Source organism: Sturnira hondurensis, unplaced genomic scaffold, assembly GCF_014824575.4.
Source record: "Sturnira hondurensis isolate 20B ecotype Veracruz unplaced genomic scaffold, ASM1482457v3 Scaffold0001932, whole genome shotgun sequence".
Lineage (NCBI taxonomy): Eukaryota > Metazoa > Chordata > Mammalia > Chiroptera > Phyllostomidae > Sturnira > Sturnira hondurensis.
The window spans coordinates 52,563-67,144 of record NW_028074563.1 but is presented as its reverse complement, the minus strand read 5'-3'; the positions used below and the strand labels follow the sequence as shown (position 1 = coordinate 67,144).

Here is a 14,582-nt window from a genome sequence, read left to right as displayed (position 1 = left end):
CCCGCATCTTGCAGGCTGAAAGCAGCAACTGGTAAGGGCACTGTGACTTTTATCCCAAGCATGGTCAGGTTGAGAATTCAGGGTCTTTCCCCTTCAGGCTTACTTTGTTTGGTTTTTTTTTCCCATTTACTTATTTATTTATTTATTTAATTTACTTTATTTTTCTTTCTTTAAAAAAATGTCCTATTATAGTTGTCCCAATTTTCGCTTGCTACCCCCCCCCCCACAGTGAATCCCTACCCTTTCATCAGTGTCCATGGGTCATTCATACCCGTTCATTGATTAGACCCTCCCCCCCATCTCCCTCCCTCTCCCCTCTGGTCGCTGTCAGTTTGTTCCTTGTCTCTATTCCTCCAGGCTTACTTTAGGTGATCATAGAAAAAATATTTTCCTCTTTCAGTCCGTCTCTCTCTCATCCCCAGCCTTTCTCAGCAGAGACCCAACTACACACACACACAAACGGCAGCTCCCTCCAAAGCATCCCCCTCCCTGTCTTCCCTCACTGGTTTCTAAAGTCTCCATGGTGATCATTAGAATGCAATGCAGGTTGACTAAATTTTTAACATTTCCAAAATGAAAATAGCACTGTTTTCATCACTAGTTAAGGAGAAACAATTATGATAGAAAACATTTTGAAAATACAGAAAAGTATTTTCGCAATAATCAGCATTAATATTTTAGTGGCCATCTTTGGAACATGTTGACCTACTTCCCTAAGACATTAACAAATGTGAATTACACATATCCCAGAAGCACCGGGCCCTGTAACTTCCAGTTCCTCTTTTATACCCAGGCCTAGTATAACCCAGGCATATAGTAAACACTGCAAAGCATTACTTGAAGCGATGAAATAAATGAGTGTTATAATTTTACATGAAGGGGATTGTATTATATAATTAATCGAGTGTTCTGCATTTTGTTTTCAAATATATCACAGACCTCATCTTTTTAGTGTGTCAATCTCAGAGAGTATGACAAGCAACCAGATCATAAAAACAAAGTTGGGCAATCTTCAAATGGATTCCCTTTTCACCATATGTCCCACAGATGCATCCGCTGCCCTCTCCACCACTCTCATCACCCCCGTCTCTGCCTTGGTCTTTTATGTTCTCAAGTTGGCAGAGCCCTTGACTCTCTCAGCATGTTTGCAGTCTGTCTCCACGCCCCCAGGGGCTGCTTCTTGCTCAGGCTTCAGACAGGAGTCTGCTTGCATTTATAACTTTCCAGTGCCTCCCGCTTTGGTTTCTTCAGAAAATTAGTTACAACTTGCCACTTTAAGACAATGTTCTTCTTGTTTTTTTGCTGGTTTTTTTTTTCTGTTTTCATCCTAAACCTTACGGAGGAGAGACTGTGTACTTCAGAGCATTGCGTTAGAAGCCAATCAAGGACAAATATTTACCGAATGAGTCTAAGATAGGAGGAAAGGGGAAGCTGAGCATCCAGTTCCAAGGTGAGGAAACTGAGTTTTTAATTAGCTCTGTCCTAGGTGACAATCCCAGATCCACAGAGGATCAATGCAATGACCTCATTTGTATTCATTCATTCATTCATTCATTCACTCATTCATCTATGTAGACGGAAACTTTACATTCTGCTAGTTCATAACCATGGGGATGTCTGAAGGAATGGCAGGGTAGATACACAAAAAGTAACCAGCCTTACCACCCTAGCTGTTACTCTCAGCCACCACGACCTTCCTATAGCCTATAGCAAAAAGACTCAGGGTCATTTGGATGAGAGGGATACAGCACCCAACACCTCTTTCAGAAAATGTCTTACAGTTTGAAGCGGCTGAGTATTTCCCAGGCATGGGTGAGGAAGCTAATTTCAAAGGACTCCAAGGAGATCTGTCAGGCCAACTTGAATGACAAGGCTGGGGCCTCCACTTTGCTCCTAACCCTGCCCTCTCTCCTCACCAGGAAAGGGTCCTCACCCATCTGAGGTCTTGCCATCCTTGCAGAGAAGCCTGACTTTCTTTGCTTAAAGGGACCAGCAAAAAGCAAGCGCCAAAACCGGACACTCATGCAGGATTCCAGGTCCCTAGCGCCCCCTCCTGATGCCACGGGATATCCCCAGGCTTAAGAGGAGCCACTCTGTGAGAGGCCTACAGCAGTCTGGCGAAGTGCCTCCCCAACTTCTCCTGGGCATCCGATGACCTGCTCCCTCTTCAAGAGCGTGCGGTCTGCAGTTTGTTTTCAGGTCTGGTTGTGACTTCGTCCAAAGGGATTTGTTGGTGAGAAGCAGAGAAGCCTTGCATTTAGGGGAGCGGACACTGAAATTATTTCAAGGACTGGGGGAGGTGAGTAGAGCAAACGCCGGAATTTCTGGCTTCTGAAAGAGCTCTGGTAAACCAAATCTGAAGGGAAGTCGGAGGAGAGTACACTCTGGAGATAGGACAATCTAACTGAATCTGGCTGGGCTCTCCTCCACCCGAGGGGTTACAAAAGTGGTCAAGTGCAGAAAATACGGAACATTGGACTAGCTAATGGCAGCGCCATCTTTTCTAGACGAGGGAGGTGGAGGTGGGATGATAACCCTCGCTCTGGGAATCCAAGAGGTGACCCTAGCACCCTCCAGAGGGAGAGGGGTGGAGAGCTGGGGATAGGTTGGGGTGTTCCAGACCTCCCTCCTCTCCCTCCACGCGCCAGAGGGCACCCCCCCCCGCCCCGCCCCGCATCCTAGCCCAGCCCCGGCCCCACCCCCTCTATTCCATCCCCATGCCCGACCTCACCCCCCACTAAGACCATGCAGCCTGGTGGGCGTGGCCCCAGAAACCCCCCTCCCCCATCCTCTCCGCGGCTAAAGCAAACCCCTTCCCGGCTCCCTGGGCGACCCCACTGGTTATCTCAGGATCTCGCAGGTTTTCGCCCGAGAAGGGACCCTAAAGCAGGATTGGTCAGATTCTGCTGTTTCCGGCCGAGCGGAAATCCGTTTCCGCTCCTTTCCCTCCAGCCGCTGTGCGGGAGATCGCGTGTGGCGACGTGCGCGGTCTGTGGAAACCGTAAGTTGAAACCCCACTTTCTCGCAGGGTGACCTTGCGCTAGTCACCAGTAACCCTCAACCCCTCCCTTGCCTGTATTTTCCAACGGAAAATGAGTTCTCACAACGGGGCCTGGAGAAAAGAAATAGGGGGTTCGTTCGGGTGAGCCCAGGCCACGTGCTCCGTAAAAATGGCTGCGCGGCTTTGAGTTTCAAATGTAACAATTCGCGAAGTCCGGCATCTGCGTTCGTTGTTTCTTAGTTGGCCGTGTAGGTGGGTGCACTTGAGGTGGGTGGGCTTCCCTGGGAATCTGGCCCCTCAAGAGGTGCCGGGGTACGAGAAGCAGAAACGCGGCTGCGGGACTGTAGTCCGTGTTCATGCGTGGGAAGGGTCCCTTTTGAAAGAGGGCAAGGACTGTCACTCCGTTTGTCCTCTGGTGCAGCCAGTGAGAAACGGGTGGTCAGGTTTGGGGGGAGGAGGTGATTCCCACTGAAAGGGCTGGATTGTGTTTCCAGTTTTCAATTTTCTCAGTAGTGTTCTCAAAGATTTCCACAGATGCCTGTAGCTCCATAAATACTCATGTTAACACAGCCTCCTTGTTTTTGGAGCCTTTCGGTTCTTGCTCTCACACTTGCGTGGACACAGGTGACTGAGACCGGGGAAACCAGCTATTGGAGCACCTGAGGCCAGTCTGAGCTGGACCACAGTGGAAGGAAGACTTCTTCAGGTAAGCCAGCTGTCTTGGGTGTCTGGAGATGCCCTACCGCACACCTCTACTCCCCCTTCTTTTCTTTGAGCACCTAGGTGGAATCTGCATCCTGGGGTCCCTAACTGAGGAGGAGAAGCAGGAGCAGCTGTCAACATTCTTAAGTCACATCCCCAAGAGAACATCTGACCCGCTGCCCTTTTTTGAGAATAGCAGTTGATGTACCCTGGGTCCTCAGCAAACGTTTGGCTTTTTGTTTTGTTTTGTTTTTAAATAAGGGCTGAAGAGAGAGGCGGAGTCTGGCTTTGGTGGGAGGGAGTTTACTGTCCTGGAGATGTCCCTGTGAAAGTGACCACTCTGCCTAGTGCCTCCTGCCAGCCATCAACACAGGACATAGAGGGTTTTCCTGTCAAGCAGAAAGAAAGCCAGTGCTTCTGTAACCCCCAGGTTATTGTACCCCCTCCAGTGGAACGAATTGCAGTGGACCACGCTGGGTAGCCTGTAGTACCTGGTTTTGTACTCAGCCACAGTGACCTTCCCCTGGCGTGGGGTTAGAGATCTGGAATTGCTTGGGTAACGGGGATGCAGGGCCAGACCCCATTCTCTTTTTTTTTCCTCAGAAGCACAGTTTTACAGTCTGATGAATCTGAAGTGTAGGAATCACGAGAAGCATCCCTCTCCGGGGCTGAATGCCAAGGCTTGGGCCCTCCTCTTCCCGCCAGGGGTGTCCAACCCATGGGTTGTATGCTGCCCAGGATGGCTATGAATGTGGCCCAACACAAAATCATAAGTTAACTTAAAAGCTTTTTTTTCCTCATCAGTTTTCATTAATATTTGAGTAGTTGATGTGTGGCCCAAGGCTTTAAAATGTTGGGCACCCCTGCTCTAGACCTTTCCTCATCTTCGTGTCCAGGGTTAGTGCTAACCACTCTCTCCACCTTGCCCTGGACTCTCCACTGGCAGGACTGTGCCCCTGGGGTCGGGGGACAGCCACTGTGCCTCACTCAGGCCAGGGCAACCAAAGCCAGGTCCACAGAACACCCCCAGGGTCAGGCCCACAAAGTCCCTCCTGCTTACCCCCCACCCCTGTGATCTCAGACACAGGTGTCCAGCATTTACGGAATGTGGCACTGTCAGCACTAGAAAACCTGGCGCCTGCTTTGTCATCATTTTCCTCCCCTCATTCTGGGCTCCTCATGAATTCTCTGGACCATTCCCTGCCCAGCGCTGCCTCCTCTCATTCCCCCAAACTACTAGTCTGGAGTTAGCCCTCAGCCTCCCCTTCCCCCACTGTGCCTCTACAAGCACCTCCTGTGGCATTTACTGGATGGACTACTGGATGGACCCCCGGTGACCTGGACATCAGGCCTATACACCTTGGGAAGGAAGGAGGAGGGACAGTCCCTTGTTCAGGTCTAGATGTTATCAGATTCCAAGTGAAATTGGGTCTTGTTGAGAAGAGGAAGAGCAGGTCGTGTCAGCAAAGACTGAGTTTTTCAAAAGGCACAGAGGGCAGAGTATTTCAGGGTGGGAGGCAGTCTGACTCCAGAGGAAAAGAAGCCAGGTGGAATCTTGTCTGCTTGAAGGCTGGGTAAAGAGAGCCGAAGATGGGAACGCCTGTGCATCGGGGGCCGGTCCTCAGGGCCTCCGAAGGCTAGCAGAGTTGGGTGGTCATGTGGAGTCCAGGAAGGGTCGTCCTCCAGCATTGCTAGTGCGGCCGGGATTTTATCACAGCTGGTCATGTTCTCCAAAACACACCTCAGAAGAACTGGGGAGGATTCCTAATTTCTGTTGGTATCAGTGGCATGTGTCCCCCTGCGTCGTGGCCATACCTCAGCTCATAAGAGATGGGCTGACATTCCAGGGGTGCAGAAAGAAGGGGGGTGGTCAGCACAGGCCAGGAGAAAGAAAACAGAAGTGTTCTAAAGACCCCCCCCCAAAAAGAAGTTCTCAAAGGCAGGTGCTTTGGGAGCTCAGTAGGGATTTTGTGACTGGAGAAGCTGGGGTGAACAGGAGGGCCCTGTTTTTTAGCTCAGAGTTTGTGCATAAGTAAGGATCATGAAGAGAGCAAGTGGCAGGTGGTGAGGATGTGGTATAAACATCTACCAATCCATGCAAGGCCCTGGGAGTCATCCTGCGCTTGTCCCAGACCTGGGCAGGAAGACCAGAAGGACCAGTGTGTGATTCAGTGAAGCACGGGGATGTCCCCAAATGTGGCATATCCTTAATGCCAAATACAGCTTCAAGTCGTGTGACGGGGAGGACATTGGTATCTGTGTACTGTGCCTCATTCTGAGAGAGAAACCTTGAGTTTCATTCATCCCTGATTGTGTTCTTCCCTCACAGTCAGTGACCTAGAAAGACTTAGGGGCAGCAGGGCCAGAAGGGGCTTTTTGAAGCCAAATTTGCACCAATTATTCCTCAGGATTGAGGAAACCTAGGTTATCAATATACAGCTGGGAAGAGGTCTTCAGTAGTCATGTTCTGGGCCTCCTCTGCTTGTGAGAGGTTGAGGGCATAGGAGGATGTCTGGGCCTAGGAGAAGGTCCCCTCTGGTAGCGGTTCCGTAGTGAGGATGCGTGCCTTTGGTCCACGTTCACTTCTCTCTATTCCAGGGTTCCAAAGAGCCAACTTCTCTTATCCCTCAGTGACCTGCAGGATTGGATGAGTCACATCCCAGGTTTAGTCAGCAAAGGTTTCTGGCCTCTTCCCAGCTCACATTTTTACATTGAATCTTAAGCCAGTTTGCTGAGCTGATCTGGTCCTTCTGGGAGGGAGGAGGATTGAATCTCTTCCCTTCCCTCGCTGTTACCTGGGGTTTAAGGGATCTGGCTAGTTTCCTTCTAACCACTACCCTTCTAAGTTTTCAAGTTCATCCACATCAAAGCCTTTGAATTCCCCAAGCAAAACATATTTTACCTTCTCTTGGGGGATTCCCTTGTCACGTTACAAACTTGCAGCCCCTCCTCCTGGCCAACTCCTAGTTGGAATTTGGCCTGACCTCCTTCAGGGAAGCCTTGACCCTCGAAATCTGGACAGCCACCTGTTTCTCTGTTGTGCCTGTATTCCTTTTGGAGTGGGTGCACGCTTTGCAATTTTCTAGGTAGCAAAGTGTAAGTGATTATTTGATATTCAAGAATTTTGTTTTTTCTTTTGGGATGATACCACAGTTCGCCTAAAGCGTCTTCACTCGAACATTTGGGAATCGTCATGTGGCCCAGACGCTCCCGAGTCTACTTACAGGTTGGTTGAATTTCCTTTTCTTTCACAAATGGACATACAATTCAGTCAGTCATGTAAAGAGTGAAAAACCCAAGCAGAGTTAAATGGGTAGAGATCCAGTAATAAGGCTTTGCTTTCAGTTAGAAGTTGAAATTTCAGTGAGGACCTCAAAAGGAAGATGTGGCCAGAAAGGATTGCAGTTGCTTCTGAGGAGCCAGAGCAGGGACCAGAGGCTAACCCTCTCCAGTCGCTGCTGAGGGCTGAGCAGAGGGCTCTCTGCAGCATACCTCTCTCGTGAGTGTCAAGTGGTCTCCAAGGGCCTGCAGGCCAAGATCACAGAGAGAATTATCCTTTTTGTCCTTACAAAGGAGCGGGCTTGGCTTCTGCCTCACAAGCCAGTTTTGCCTTAATCCCAAACATGTGACTTCTCGTTGTGGTGTATGCCATTTTACAGATGTTTACAATGCAGGTTTCCTCTGCTATCTGAAAGTAGAACATTCCTATGAAACCTTTTGTAAGCTGAACTGGCAAAATCCTCTTCGGGTTTCTTTTGGTTAGGGCAAACAGGTACTAGGGTATGTCTTTCATAAAAGCAAAGGGATCTGACACGAAGTTTTGGGAAGTGGTGGGGAGGGGGTGATACCTGTATTTCTTAACCAAGCAGATTTAAAAAATATATATATCCATTCATTGGAAATTTTGATGATATTTAAACTATTTAGTTTGTAAGCAATCGTTAATAGTTCATATCATTTATGGTTTTGTAATTCTATTAGCTAGTTAAAATAAAAACAGTAACAAAAAGCCTAAGAACTTAGAAAAGGTTCCATAGTTCTTTTGAAGTGGGGGCTTTGTTCTGCAGGTGAGCACTTGATTCCCCTGAACAAGGTGGTGATTCTGACATTCACAGAAGAAACACAATGCAATGTCTGTGTCAGAATTAATGTATATTTTTCTCCTCTCCAGCTTTCACATGCTATGTAGTACTATTATACTGCTTTTACAGTTTCTCATTTAAAACGTTTTAAGTGGCATTATGGTACCCATCGTGTGGGTGTTCCTGCATCTTTCCCATCTGAATGATTTGTTGGAGCCTAGAAAGAGGCTGTGCCGGACCCCGTGCTGCTCCTTATTACAGTTGTCAGTTTCTGCGTGACAATCAGAAACTCCCATGCCCCAAAGGGTGATACCAGCTCTTGGGCTTCTCAGTACTCACTGTGCGGTAGAATTAAATGCAGCCCGTGGGTAGGTGTGGGAGGGGCCTGCTGGTCATCTTGCTCCTCCTTGGTGCCTGGTGAGATGCTTGCATCTGGCAAAGGCAGAGCTGTGGCTTTTTGGCCCCCCAAGCAGAATATGGAATCTTGGTAAGTGGAGGACCCTGTGATGATTGATGGAGCAGTGCCTTTGGCCCTCAGCTGGTTCCTCCGAAGGTGGAGGGGAGTAGGGTTTCTCATGCTCAGCCTTGCTCCCCGGGTGTCTCCCCAGGATCTGTTTCAGAGCAGGTTCATCAGGATGAGCCTCCCGACTCCACGCAGACTCCTGGAACTGGCGTGTCAGAGTCTGCTGAGGGACGAGGCCTTGGCCATGAGTGCTGTGGAGATGCTGCCTGCAGAGATCTTCCCACCTCTGTTCATGGCAGCCTTCACTGGGAAGCACGATAAGATCTTGAAGATGATGGTGCAGTCTTGGCCCTTCCCCTGTCTCCCCCTGGGGGCTCTGATGAAGGATCAGCAGCCTCAGCAAGAGACCTTCCAGGCTGTGCTTGATGGACTCGATGCCCTGCTTGCCCAGGAGGTTCGCCCCAGGTGAGGGGGATTCATAGCCCAGTAGGGCCCTGGGGATCTGTGCCAATAGAGCAGGCATCAGGGAGAGTGCAGTGCCAAAGGTGGAGCCAGAAGCCTCGGACGACATCAGTGAGAATGTTCAGGGAGGCCTGGGAACCATTGCTGGGGTTATTCTGGAAAAAGGCTTCTGGACATACAGAGATGACTAAGATGCAGAGGTGACCAAAGGAACATGTGCACCTAAGGGTACCAGAAATGGGGAATAGGAAGGATCTCAGTAGTGTGAGGAGCAGCTGATCTCTCAGGTATGGAGTAAAAATGCAGTCGGGTATCTGGTCCACATGCCCAGGTTCCTCGATTCGTGGTCCTGGTCTTATTCCCTGTTATATTATTGTATCTCTGTTTGTCTCCTGTTTTCTGCACAGGAGATGGAAGCTGCAGGTGCTGAATTTACAGAAGGATGCTCATCAGGAGTTCTGGACCGTGTGGTCTGGAACCAGAGCTGCTGCATGCTCACTGATGGAGACCGAGGCCACCCAGCCTGTGGGGAAGAAGCATAAAGTGAAGAGTTCAAGGGTGGGGTCCAAATCACCCTTGGCCCCTGTGGAGGTGTTCATAGACCTTAGTCTCAAGGAAGGTGCCCCTGATGAGTCCCTCAGCTACCTGATTAAGAAAGTCAGTCAGGGGAGAGGTTTGCTGCACCTTTGCTGTAAGAAGCTGAAGATTTTTGCAGTGTCGATGCAAAACATTAATATTCTCAAGATGGTGCAGCTCGACTCTGTCCAGGATTTGGAAGTAAATTGTACCTGGAAGCCATCCACCCTGAAGAAGTTCGTTCCTCAACTGAGCCAGATGGGCAATCTGCGCCGGTTCCTTCTCTCCCACATTCTTATGTCTTCTCACACCACCCCGGCGCAGGAGCAGCAGTGTGTTCGCCAGCTCACGTCTCAGTTCCTCAGCCTGCACCACCTCCGGGAGCTCTGTTTAGATGCTCTCTCCTTCCTGGAAGGCCGCCTGCACCAGGTGCTCAGGTGAGAGATGGCAGGTCAGACCAATCCCATTTCCTTTTGGTCAACGATAATGGTCTCTCCTGCGTGCCTGCCGTCAGCATGCCAGAGTGCCTGAGTCACTAGATGGTCCACACAGTCAGCGTCTTGTTCACCGCTCCATTCCCTTGCAGGTTGTCCTTGCTAGGAGTCTCTGTAATGGGGGCCTCATCAGGCCAGGTGAGGGTAGCTGTGGGAATTCTCCCCTCTTAGAAAGTAATGGCTAAATGAAAAGAACTGAGTGAGGATGGCAGTGGAAGGGAAGGCCCATAGAGGTGAGGTTTCAGATGTTAAGCTCCATACTTAGCAATTGTCAGTAGGAACTTCTCACTTTGATCCAGCCTTGAATTGCCTGCCAAGGGTTGTTTTAGGTTCCAGCTAAGGGAGTACAGTGGGAAGTTCTGGATTCTGGAGTAAGGAATTGCAAAAAGGGATAGATGGTTTGTGGATGGTACAGTGACATAAATTAGTCCCTGCAGGTTGGCAGCACCCTGCCCAGATTAACCCTTTCTGCACATCTGCCAGTAACCCCATCAGCCTCAGAGGTAAGGGTCATGGGTCCAGGCTGTGGCTGGAAGGAAGCTCAAGTTGAATGCATCTTGGATTATGTCTCCCAATACTAAAACTTACCAGTTCGCTCCTGCCTGAGACATTGGGTCAGGCTCTGTTTTGGACACCGCCCATCTTTTTACCCCATTCATGCTCACTATACCTGTGTGTTCAGGAGGGGTTGGCGTTATATGCTCTACTTGACATAGAGCAAAACGATGTGTGAAGTTTCATTAACTTGATTCAGTCACACAGCAAATAAGTGATGGCAAAAGGACTCCACTCTACTTTGAACTGCTTGAATGCTTCTTTTCACCATGCGGCATATTGGGGGTTGACTCGCCTGGAAAATTTCGGGGTTTGGTGAAATGGGCTTCTTTGCTTTTAAGGCTTGGGTCATCTCCACCTCTCTCTGTCCACCAGCTCCACCCCCCAGAACTAACTGCTCTGTCTCTCCCCAGGTGCCTGCAGACCCCCTTGGAGGCCTTGTCCATCACTAACTGTTCGCTCTCAGAAAATGACTTCGCACATCTGTGCCAGACCCTGAACGTCAGTCGTCTGAAAGGCCTGAGTTTCAGTGGGCTCAACCTGACCAGTATGAGTTCTGGGCCCCTCCAGCTGCTGATAGAGAGAGCCTCTGCCACCCTCCAGGACCTGGACTTGGATGAGTGTGGGATCATGGACCCTGAGATCACTGACATTTTGCCTGCTCTGAGCCTCTGCTCTGAGCTCATGACCTTCAGCTTCTGTGAAAACCCCATCTCTATGAGTGTCCTGGAGGAGCTGCTGCGCCACACCGTCGGGCTGAGCAAGCTGAACCACGTGCTGTATGCTGCCCCCATAGAAAGTTATGAGGAGCTCACCGGCACCCTCCACCTGGGCAGGCTTGCCCAGGTGCACACCACACTGAGGCAGTTGCTGCAGGAGTTAGGGCGCCCCGACATGGTCTGGTTCAGTGCTAGTCCCTGTCCTCACTGTGGTGATAGAACCTTCTATGACCCAAACCCCATTCTGTGTCCCTGTTACATGTCTGTCTAGCTGGCTGGACATAGGCTTTATTCTGGGCATTTGGGACTGAGGCCCAAGCATAAGTGCATCTTAAGGGAGCACAGTAGCCACAGTGTGAGACGGCTACTCAGTTTAGCCGGGGAAATGTTGATGTGGGGAGTTTATGGTTTTGGGCAGGGTGTGTTCTATAGAGTTAGAAATAGGAATCTGAATATTTAGAGGGGGCTTCGGGCTTGGGAGGCAGATGTGGGAGTTACTGTTGCTTGAATGGTTGTAAAGAAATAAAGAATCTCAGTGTTAACTATCTGCTTTTCTCTATGACTTGTTATCCCGATTTTCCAGTTTAAACCTTAGGAATCTTCAGTTACCAATCAAATGAGGCATGAGCATCCGTGATGATGGTCTAGGTTGGGCAAGGTTGGCTCCCAGGAGCTCATGTCACCATTTAGCATTTCCTGTTTGGTTCTTTCTGGTACATCTGTTCCCCCCTCACTTATCTCTGAGTTCAGCCAGTCAGTGCATTCAAGTTGCATCTACAGGGCCTGGAACATACCAAGTGGCCTATAGTGAGCTCCACTGAAGTAAAAATTCTCAAGGGTCCTCACTGCTAATTCGCCCAGGTCCTGGATTGAACACTCCTCTCCATTGACAGCCAGAGCCTGCACCCCTGGCCTTTGGCTGCTCCAGGACAAGGCTTCCCTGTGCCCCCAGGGGATGTCTACCCTGCCACTGAGCCAAAGCCTCACCATCCCCAATCCGCCCCTGTCATAACACTGGGTCCAGCCCCTTGAATTCAACTACTTGGGGCCAACAAAAACATCTATGTTCTTTCAGCAAAACCCTAAGATTATATAAGCATCTAACATTGCTTAGTATGCATGTCCAATGTTAAATACACATTGTGTGGAGGCTAGATTGGAACAGTGTGAGAATGACCCCAGGTGATCTTCCTGCCTCCCTAGTGAGGTGGTGAGCGAACTCTGCCAGTGAGAGTCCCTGAATTTTGGGCCCCAAGAGTGAACAACCCCATGCCAGGTCCCAGAGGGCACTTAAGTGGACATAGGCAAATGCCAGACTTGGGAGTTGGCGTGGAGGGGCCACCCCGAGGGACAACAGGTGGATGAAAAGGAGATGCCATACTGTGTGGTTGGATCCCATGGTCAGGGGGCAGTCAGCTGCCCAGCAAGGAAGAAGCTCCACGCCCCCCTGCCACTATATGCTGGCCCTAGGCAGTCTCGGCTCCCTCACCAAGTGGCCTCTCAGAAAAGCAGCTGGGGAGAGGGCCAGGTGTCCAGGCCCAGGGCAGGCTCCATTTGCATGCTTCCCTGAGGATGAGCGAGGCAGTCCTGCTTTCTCTCCTTTAACGGCCTCAATAAGTGCCAGCCTCGCGTGTGTACTGCTGTCTCTGCCTCTTGTTTCAGCCGCGTCCCGTCTTTATACGTATAGCAACTGGCCCTTGTCCAGCCTCTTCCCATAGTTGTTACCCTCTTCTACCTTCCAGTCCCCTACCCTACACCCCATGAGAAAGAACCAGAAATGGGTCTGCCAACCTGTTGGCCCACTTGCCATTTCTCAGAAAATAGAAAATGCAGAAATCTCTATAACCAATGGTGAGCCTGAAAAAAAGGAGATCGGAAAAAGATGTATTCTTTTTCCCAACATGCACTGTGTCTCAACATCCCCATCTTAGACCCAAGTTACAAGCAATAGTTCCCAGAATGGGAATCAGCAACTCTGGAATTTAAGGGAAAAAAGTATACAAAACAGGCAGATTCTTGGGGAGGAAGGACATAGGCAAAATACCACATAATGTCAGCAACGGTTCCTCAGTCACAAAATGGAGCTAATACCTCATTACATTGTGGTGAGATTCACCTATGGAGTTAATTTATGGAAAGCACCTGTCAGCGTGCCCTGTTTCAGGATGGCACATCATTATTAGCATTAGTAGTGATTGTTAGCCACCAGATGCAAGTAGAAAGAAAAACAAAGGCCAATATTGCATCTTGCTTCATGCCGGGGTTGCAGGTGGAAGCCCAGTGGGGAGTATGCGAGAGGCAACCACACACTAATGTTTCTCTCCCTCTCTCTCTTCTTCTGTGGAAATAAGTAAAATCTTTAAAAAGAAAAATAAAACCGTGATCTGCAGTTGAGGCTTATTTGGTCTGGAGACCTCATTTGAGAAATGGGGCAAAATTCTTTACTAGAATTTAGACTTTTCCATCGAAATACTCGAAGAGGCATAGTGTCAGGCAATGGACCTTTGAAAACTTGTGTTTAGACAGAGATGCTGTCCATGAGGATGGCCATGCAAGGCACCTGGGGACGTGGTAACTGCTGGTGCACTGGGGTCATGAGGATGAAGGCCCTGTGTGTGGGGGCCTCATTAGAAAGCAAGCCAGGAGAGTATGGCACACACAGTAGGTTGCTTACTATTAACAATTTACCCTGGAGTCCAGTGATCTACCCAGCAAGCAGGCAGGGTGAATTTAGAGCAGCTGGGGGAGATGCCTGTCAAAGGGAAGAACCTGAATGAAAAACAGCCAGAACGCAATTGAATGCAACATGCTCAGGGCGTCATCCAGAGGCATAACCAAGACTGAAAGGATGCCTGAGGTCAAGGCACAAAGAAAAAGTCTAATGGTTTTAGGAGAATGAATTTGGGGGAAATCTGAACTATTTTCTGATGCCAGCCAGAACTGATGACTGGACGGACCCAAAATCTGGATCAGTATTAGGAACCCAGGTTACTATTACTACTATTAATAAGTAATAATAATAATAATAATAATAGGGCTACACAACTAGATTCTGCAGTCATTGCTAGAGGCACACGTTCATTGTGGAGAGGAGGAGTTGCTGGACCATAGAGACCTGTCAATCTAACTAGGGGGTGTGGACCCATCCAAAGCCTATAAAAGCCTGGGAAGTTGGTTCTTTTGAAAAGGCACCTGGTCCATTCTAAACCCAAGCTAATATAATTCCAGGAAACAAAGACACACATACTCTCCCTCTCTCTCCCCCCACTCCCCTTATTCTCTCTCACCCAGGAGCATGTGACCATGTGGCTCTAGCAGCTCCGGGGGTCTGTAGCAGATGATGTGGGCTCCAGAAGAACTAACTTCGCTCTCTCTCTTACCCAGGTGACCTGCACTTGCACGGTGCACTCACACATCCTCTCTCCTTAGCCATGTGGCCTTAGCAGCCATGTGGCCTTAGCAGCCATGTGGCCTTAGCAGCCATGGGGATTCCACACACAGGCTTCAGGAGGAAGCCTGAATACCACA

General features: G+C 49.5%; 1 protein-coding gene across 1 annotated transcript; it reads left to right on the top strand.

Moving 5' to 3' along the window:
* The first annotated feature begins 6,896 nt into the window (after nucleotides 1–6,896).
* PRAME (PRAME nuclear receptor transcriptional regulator) lies at nucleotides 6,897–11,325 on the top strand. The gene is made up of 4 exons (XM_037038091.1): nucleotides 6,897–6,929; nucleotides 8,394–8,713; nucleotides 9,118–9,723; nucleotides 10,749–11,325. Exons 1-4 carry the CDS (start codon nucleotides 6,897–6,899, stop codon nucleotides 11,323–11,325), a joined length of 1,536 nt encoding a protein of 511 aa, XP_036893986.1.
* Nucleotides 11,326–14,582: the final 3,257 nt, after the last annotated feature.